Source organism: Pleurodeles waltl, chromosome 10, assembly GCF_031143425.1.
Source record: "Pleurodeles waltl isolate 20211129_DDA chromosome 10, aPleWal1.hap1.20221129, whole genome shotgun sequence".
Taxonomy (NCBI): domain Eukaryota; kingdom Metazoa; phylum Chordata; class Amphibia; order Caudata; family Salamandridae; genus Pleurodeles; species Pleurodeles waltl.
This window is the reverse complement of record NC_090449.1, coordinates 71,322,050-71,330,900: the sequence shown is the minus strand read 5'-3', so window position 1 is coordinate 71,330,900 and position 8,851 is coordinate 71,322,050. Positions and strand designations below refer to the sequence as shown.

General features: G+C 45.1%; 1 protein-coding gene across 3 annotated transcripts in view; it reads right to left on the bottom strand.

Moving 5' to 3' along the window:
* Nucleotides 1-267: 267 nt before the first annotated feature.
* Nucleotides 268-8,851, bottom strand: part of ZDHHC4 (zinc finger DHHC-type palmitoyltransferase 4) — a 57,086-nt gene continuing 48,502 nt past the window's right edge. For all 3 annotated transcript variants that reach the window (XM_069209715.1, XM_069209717.1, XM_069209716.1), the window contains exons 3-7: nucleotides 7,596-7,669; nucleotides 5,817-5,995; nucleotides 5,080-5,205; nucleotides 2,614-2,858; nucleotides 268-1,422 (exon numbers count right to left, since the gene is read on the bottom strand). In XM_069209715.1, the coding sequence (XP_069065816.1) occupies nucleotides 1,141-1,422; nucleotides 2,614-2,858; nucleotides 5,080-5,205; nucleotides 5,817-5,995; nucleotides 7,596-7,669 (906 nt within the window). In that variant the 3' untranslated portion in view covers nucleotides 268-1,140. The remainder of the gene's footprint in view (nucleotides 1,423-2,613; nucleotides 2,859-5,079; nucleotides 5,206-5,816; nucleotides 5,996-7,595; nucleotides 7,670-8,851) is intronic.

The following is an 8,851-nucleotide window of genomic DNA, read 5'->3' as shown; positions in this document are numbered from 1 at the left end:
CAAACTAGTACTAATGAGTTGCACCTAATGCACAAAGAGTGTTGCCAAGTTTAAAAATGCCAAAATAATGCAGCAATACTGTTCCAAAATCTACCCAATAATGCATCTTTTCTTGCCACATAATTTACTCCACCCTGCCATATAATTTGGTCCTCCCCTGCCACATAATTCCAGTGGCCCTGACTATACCTTGTAAATTCTATATCTCTGGAACCTTCCGGTGAATCTTTTTTGTTGTAGTGTCTAAAAATACATAATAATACAGCCTTGTTTTTAGAAATTAGAATTGTATTTCTTCTTCAATTGTATTGGTACTTTTGAAATGCTTTATGCTTGTTCCTTTGTGTGTAAGCCTTGCTGCACAAAGCCACAGCTAGCCAGGGTTGAGATAAAGGTTTGACAAACAAAACCTAAGTGTCCTAAAGGGGTTGGTAAGTGTATTACATAGTGAGGTTGTACAACTACACCATATAACACACCCCTTTTCCTCACACACGTGATTCATAAGCAGAGAGAAGCTAACATGGTAAAATAATCAGTAGTGCAAGAGATAATCTCACTCAACAATTCAGCGAGTTTTGCTAAACTCCACGGAGCAACTGTTTTAAAGGAGAAATAAGGCACGCAGATTACTATGTTGATAGAAGTCAGAAGTTTCGTGTTGATTGCACCAAGTGAATTTTCTCTGATACAGAAAAAAAAAAACAGCCATTAGATTCAGAAGGGTGTTGCAGGGGGCAGGTTCAGAGTAGTTTGTTATGGACACAAATGGAATTGTGTTTTAGTTGTTGAAATCTGGGATGTCTCGGAGTTCTCAGCCGCCTCATACATTTGTTAAGAGCAGTTCATTGAGATATTTTGAGGCTGGTCTTATTACTAAGAAGTTTCAATGCTGTGTCACAGCAGACAGCTTTTAGGCTCTCACAATTAACGAAGACGAAATTGAGGCACCAAAGTAAAGCTCTTCCCACAATCTGTAGTCCAGCAGCTGAGATTGCCCTCTCCTCATCCAAATCCAGTGCCTCAGACAGAAGACCCATGTCTGCCTGAGCAAGCTCCTTAGGAGATATGTTCTCATGTTGCACACTGCAGTAGAAGAAATGCACTTTCCAAACATGGTTCTCTCATTGCTGACTTCCTTTATTTGTTTTTCTCCATCAAGCTTGCGGTTGGCTGTAAGGCCTCTTTGATGTTAGCTAACAAGCCTTTTGTATAGATGTTCTGGTAGTAGACATGCTGATGATGGGGGACGCCCTGTAGACATGACAAGCACCCCTGTGCCCGCGCCTTGCACCACTCATTGGAGGTCTGGTTTCTGAGCAGCAGGTAGAGAACAAAGCAGGTGTAACCTCCGATCAAGAAGAAGAGGATGATGAGAAATCCGAGGAGGAAGACTATTCTTGGGAAGGTCAGGAACAGATGCTAAACAAAGAAAATAAACACAACGTTTTTAAAAGGCCACCCCTTTGACGGAAAATCTACAGATACAAACAGCTACATAAGACTGAAAAAGTAAACAGATAATTGTGCAAGTTCAGCCATAAGTGTGCTACTAAGATCACCCATTTCCGTAGTGTGTATACAGCATTGACAGGATTGGCAACAGGTAGACAACTATCCGAACAGAGGCATTGTTGTAAGGAGATTGGCTGCAGTTTAACAGTTGACACCAGGTGACTGATGCCTTCACCTCTAAGGCAATGGTCAAAGCCCTGGTAATACTGATAATTCATGACCATCTTTAAATGATTTTGTTTGATTAACTGGAATAAATAAATGGATACCCAACCTCTTAGCCATAATGTACTAGCTCCTCAGTAGAGAAGATAAAATGGACCTACCCACACCACTTAGCTTTTTGATTGGCCATGTGGGAGCTACTTATAATGCTCAGGGAGACTTTAAACTCAAGTTTTATCTTCAGGAATCTGAGATGCCAAGGAAGAATAGATATCCCAGCTGAATACAAAAATCCAATAAGAAATGAAGAGTTGGCCCTTCACTGCATCCTTGCAGTACTTCACACATGTAATGAATCATTTAATTTCCTTATAAAGGGTCAATAAATCACATGCACACACAATACCCCTAGACAGATGTGTGACTTATTTCTGTAGGAGATATGCACACCTCCGTAAACAATAAAGGTTAGGGTCCTATTTGTTCTGTGATACGTTTACCCACGGGCTTCCATCCTGGATACATTGATAAAACAAGTGAATTTAGCATCGCCTGGGACATGCAGTATAGTGTAAAAGGAGTGTCAATTTTTTTAGGCTCTCAAAACAGGTGGGGGGGGGGGGTAGAGGGGTAGAGGGGAGGTCCTTCTTCAGGACGTGGAGAAACCTCTTTTTTTTAAGCTACTTCAGTAAGGCTGAGGATCGGAACTAGGAGCATAATTTGTTGGTATGATTGTGGGCCAATAAAAATAATTTTTTCCACGCAGATAGTTGATTATTTAAAAAAATGGCTTTATCATTAATGGAACCAAACTTAATACAGAAGTATCAGGATATTCAGTTAATATCTCATGCCCGCTGTACGGTCCCTACTTGTTTTCCCACATTCCCACCCATTCTAGCCTGAATGGATAGAGCAAGGTCTCTTCTTCACCTGAATAACGAAAAGCATTTCCACAGCATGCTCCTGTCCTTGAGTGTCCAAGTAACTTCCCATCAACATGTTTGATAGAAAGACCACCTGGACCAGGAAGTACGTGATGATGGCAACGAGGTCTACGGTCATTAGAGTCAATGTGACGAGATAGACGAGGAAGTATTTCGTGTTGTAAGCGCCAATGCAGTTATTCACCCAGACACAATGGTGGTCAAATCGATGAACACATCTGTCGCACACACCTGGTGGCAAAAGAAGAAACACATGAAACATTACTTAGACAACAGGTCTTTGGGTAGAGATGCTTCCAGTAGAGACTGATGGGGGCTACCATGGCATTGCTTACTCTGAGGAGAAGTGATGCCATACTACTACAGCCTTGATGTTTAGGAGAAATGTCCGGTAAGTTTTTATGTTTATTTTAAGCAAACTTTCTTTTGTGGTTTTATCAGCAACATGTCGATAAACCATTGCAATCCTGGAGAGGTTCATGGCATGGGGGGATCGGCTGGAACTACATCAAGCAAGTCTCCCATGGTGAGAATCAACAGGTAAGTTCCAACTAAGGTAAGGCAGTGGCAATTTCACACGGCTGCCGGTCTGCATTAGACTAAAAAGGACTACAAAATCTTACTCTCCTGAGTATTTTTATTCTCTTTCCATCCTCACCCCCTCTCTGTTTTTGCCTTTGGGTTGTATGTGCATTGCACACAGACGATGAAGTACTCTTCTCTGTATATCCCATGAACGAAAAGAGCATTAAAGCATTTGTTTGGGGGCAGCACCAGGTGCCTTTTACAATAAATTATTCCCTTTCTCATTCATATAGGTCTGACTCATCTTGGATATATGATGTCAAAGAAAAAGTATAAGCCCACTACCTCATAACATTGCTATATGTTAATTACTGTATCACCCATTATGCTGCCCATATAATTTTCAATTGAACTAACGTGTTGATATGCTGGCGAATTGTGCTGTGTATCATAGGGGTGTGCCCTAACTCTACAGGTTTAGATACCCTAGCCCTATAACAAAAGGACTTGGTTCAATGTCCTATGTGCGAGAAAAGCAAATCTAGTTTACTGCAGACACATACTCTGCCCTAGTCACCAGGGGATAAGTGCTTTCTGGAAATAAAATCTTCCTTTTTTTCTCCAGGGACATAGTGGTCGTTGGGAAACCCACATTTTCGTGCTCAGAATGTCTCACTCGTGCAGCTGTAATAATGTATGATGAAAACATGTATTGCTGCATCTTGCTACCTAATACATGCATTGTGGCCACAAAAAATATAAGGCATATTGCTTTTATCAGTTACTATAAATGAGAAAATAAACATTTCCACCATATTTCCCAGGAAAATGTTTCCTTACTCCTACACCCTATTTTTTAGCACTAAGTTGAGAGCATAAATTAAACTAACTTTGCCTGGCAGGGAGAATCTTTCAATTGACTTGCTGCATACATGCACGGTGTGCCTCTATTATCGGTCGTTTAGCTGGATGAGCAGAGAGGGGGTGCCTTTGTTTACACAATGAAAGCAGGCACTCTCACCTGAACTCTGGTCCTGTGTGGGTATCCCATCATGGTTAAGTAAGGGACAACAACCAGCAGCCTGGAATCTGACTCTTTTCTAGGCCTCTTGGGTGCAAAGGCCACTCTCACCTGAATGGTCAAATCTCAGTCGTTATATAACAAACTTGCCAATGCTTGAATCTAGCTGATTGGGTGAACAGCAGGGCAAAAACGAGGTGGAAAAAAATCCACCCAGAACCAGTGTTCCTAACTTGTCACCTCTTGCGCACACATCCCCTCTGGAGCTTAACGTGTGTACCAGACGACCCTGAGATGTAGACATGCAGGACATCTTGGCCAGACGTATGTCTCCTATTCTGTTGACAATTAAACGAGAAGATGCTGTTGTGCAGATTGAATGTGCATGCAAGTGTGGAAACCAACTCGTGCTAATGCTGTGTATTTCTGGAGTCGGGCTCTGGAATGTAGATCAATGGAGGGGGTGTTCTTACCTTGGGGCAAACTAGCAGCGAAGCCAGAGAAGTATGTACCAGAGGGTGAAGCGGGGTTGGGGCAGTTTTTATTAGGGAGTGTGGACGAAGCTCTGCCAAAGAAGGTCTTTCCATAGGTTGAAGTTGAGGAAATTGCAGAGAAATTCTTACCATGGGATGAAGCAAAATAATGCCAGAGAAGATCTTAACATGAAGTGAATGGAAGGCAATGCCGAGGATGTTCTTACTGTGACAGGCAGCAGAAGCGCCTTGCAATGGGGTTAAGCCCAGAGGGTGTCCTACGGGTGTGTTCTGCAGTCACAAACATGGGGAAGTTCCTTACCATGGGGTAACGCAGGAGTTACACCTGGAATATTCCTAACTTACTGTTAAGAGGAATAAACTTTAGAATGCTCCCTACACAATATCACACTGATGGAGCGTTGATTCTTACCGCAGTGCTTTGAACGAGCTGGTTTCGCAGTCTGGCAACTGCCACATATTCTGCCCTTATGAAACATGACCCCATCATACTTGTACACCTGGAGGTAGAATGCTTGGTTGTATGCGGTTATTGTACCTGCAAGGTTAAGAAAACAATGTTTACAAGTAGCTTTAATAATATTAGCACCGCCCCATCCAGGCACAGAGTGGAGGGAAGGATACGGAGATCCCCAAGGCAGCAAAGCAACATTTAAAAAAAACAATGCAATATATGGAAGACATAGGTCTGGATTTAGACCACTGCGGACGGGAATACTCGGTCACAAACATGATGGATATTCCGTCCGCCCTCTTACGATCCCATTGATGGATATTCTGTCTGCCCTCTTACGATCCCATTGATGGATATTCCGTCCGCCCTCTTACGATACCATTATATCTTATGGGATCGTAATACGGCGGACGGGGTGTCCGTCACATTTGTGATGCAGTATTCCATCCACCAAGATCTAAACCAGGCCCTTAGTCTTCAGGGCTCTCACTCTTCCATAGTTTGGAATTTTCTAAAAATAAAAACTCGAAAATGAGTGACGAGCAGCACTGGGTGTCTTTGAGATTATAACTGCACCAGGACCCCACTGCGGCAAAGCCATTGCAGAATTTGATCAGTTGTGGGACCGGTCCCTCAGTGGCCTTCACTCAGCGGGGTTCAGATGATGTAATTCCCTTCACGAAGCCTCCGCTCACCAGGGTCAGTCGTGCAGCAGAGCCAGAAGAAGCCCATGTTGGCAGCACCCAGCACGTAGGGCAGATGGAGATGGCGCCCGCTGAACTCCAACTCCTGGCAGTACCCATAGATCTCCAGGGTGTACTCGCTGTACACTGCGACTTCTAAAACGATATGCAGGGCAAGAAACATCCAGCTCCTGCAAAGCAAGAGAGAGAAGCAAGGGTGAGCTCACCAAGCTGGGTCAAAGCCAATAGGCTGGGCTGGCATTATGTGTCCTGAGCAAAACATTACAAAAAGGCCTGCGCGTCACTGATAACCTGTGGCTCAGCCGCTGCTTATTAATTAGAAGTGTCTCTCAGTAGCAGACATGGGCTAATTCAGTTTAAGTTCATACAACGTTATCACTGCACATCTACCGGCTTACAGAAATTTGGGCTGACTGTTTATCAAAGGTGCAGTGGATGTGGGTGGCCCTCGTGCACCTGGCCTGGGGGTGTCCAAGTATACAAACTTACTGTCAGAACATGTTCGGTGACCTATGCACAACGACACGTCCGAGCAGAGAAGCCCCCAGTGCGGGCCCTGTTGGGGTATGTTAAGGGTGGTGGCACCTGGTGCTACTAGGAAGTACACAGCTCTGATGCGCCTGTGCTCAGCGATGTCTGGTGAAGGACCACTTCCTCCATTTGTGAACAGATTCAGTAGATTGTCTATTGGAATAATGCGGCAGGTGTATCTAATACTCTGTTGCCTCTAAATCCAGACCTGAAGCATGTGGCCTGCAGTTGATATCGCAAGGGATATCCGGGACATTGATAGAGACTATCACGACGAGAAGCCAGTCAGCAAGGGTCTTTTTACTGTTTTTTTCACTGATTTTATTGATGAGTCAGGCGAAGGGCTGAGTTGGGTCCAGGCACTTGAAAAGCAGGAGGGATGGAAGAGAGAAAGAATTACATTCACCAGTAAAGCCGTGTGGGTCTTTCCACTAAGATAGCAACAGAAGTACAAAGTTGGGGTTTTTTGCACTAGGTAAAGTGACACGTTATGCACCCCTGGTTATAAGGACATGGTGCTGCATTTCAGAATTAAGGTGCGCTGCAGAACTGTCTGGTTTCACTACCAAGGTAGTTAGTTCTAATGCCAGTTAATGTTGGGATGCTATTCAAGCAAGAACTAAGGGACACAGGCAGAGCTGAGGGCAGGTGTCAGTAATCACGTGCCACGTGACGTAGGTCAGGGTATCTTGGCAGAGCTGTGCATGGGCAGTGGTACACCAGGACAACAGACTGTAATGCAGTTCACACATGAGGTGCGCTGGCGGAGCTGTGCGGCCATTGCAGAGGCTCATTCACAAAACGACTTTGTGTGTGCAGTTGTGACTTACTCCGATCTTAGGTGTGAATTACAGATTCATTCCTGATTTCTGGGAGTCATACTTGTTTACGCGTGGGAAAGAGCTTTGGGGATCAATCTCTTCCAGCTGTGCCTTTCCCCTCTTTGAATCACAAAGGTTTTGGGTTTTTTCTGTGAGAAAGCCTGTCTTCTGTAAATACACGAGTAAGTCATACCTAAGTCTGGAGGAAGGCACAACTAACTATGCACAGACCAAAGCTTTGTAAAGCTGTCCTAAAAGAGGGGGGCGGCCATGCTGCACATCTGCACAAAGCCACCTCCGGAATCTTCTTGGGGGCTCCAAGCCTCTTTGCAGGGAAGCAAGAGAGGTTGTCTTTATACATGGATGAGTTGATGGGCTGTGTGATGGGTTGTGCACTTACGCTGCATTGCTTACGTACCGAGTATAGAACAGTCTGTGGAGCTCGCGCTGTATAACTCTCTGGAGCCACGCAGGGACTACGCAGGAACACACCTGGGAACACAAAACACATTAGCGCGTATTCGTTAAACATCTCATTCTGGAAAGGCTTTGAAAACTTGGCTTTACTCAAATTCGCTCTCTACCTGTTTATTGTCACCTTGGAACTGTTCTAGTGCTGGAAGGCCTCTAGATAGCTATGCGCTTTACACATTTCCAGAATAGAATGCTTTACATGGGATAACTGTAATCCAGTGCTTAATTTGAGCCGGTGGTTTCCGATGCGGGGCACCGGGACTTATTTTTGAAGGGGGGGGGGGGGGGGGTTAAAAAAGGCCTGCAGGTGCATCACAAAACTGCGGAGAGCAATGCAAGTGCCAGAGTCACTCGTAGTAAATCTAGGCCTACATGTGTTGTTTGTTCATATTTTACAAGGGAGTTCTTGGGTGAGCTATTCAGCAAGTTATTATTTCACTCGGCGGGCCTTCAGGCTTGAGTTAGTGCTAACAGGGTCTGCGGGGTCCTGGCGTCAATCATGCACACACAGGTTGGACTAACCTTTAACTGCTGGAAGCCACAGTCCTTTGAGCAGCAACCATGCATCAATAAGGCCCACCCATCACTATAGCAACGCCGGCTCCATCCTTAGGACCAACACGACAACCCATGAACCAACATCTCCCGCGTCTCCTCTCGGAGGGCCATCCAATCAAGGAACTCTAAATTGTGTTTGTACTTATGCACCGCACGAGACTGTTTACTGCAACTTCAGAGCACGACGCACACTTCAGAAGCACGCGACCACACGATCTTTCACGCCTCTCTCGCGCGCCGCCCTAATTATACGAAGCGCTTTATTTGTTGCCAGGACATCAAAGGCTAGAAAATTAAATTGGAATAGAACAGAGAAAATAATGTATTACTCCCGGCTGTGGCGGCCTCACCTGAGCCACTTGGGGGAAGGGCTCTCTCTAGTACGGCGCGCATAGGGGTTATTTCAGCCAGTTTTCTTCGTCTTCTCTGCGGTACGGTGGTTTATAGTGTACCTGAGCCAGGCCGGAGCGGAGAGAGGGACGGGAAGCCCTCTGCCGCCACCTGGTGGTCAGCATGAAGAGGACTGTGGGGTGGACCCTCACCTGCCAGAATGCAAGAGACGGCTCCGGTGCAGGTAAGTGTCACATTAACACCTGGTCTTTGTCTATATGTGCACATTACCTCAAGACTCGTCCTTTGCAC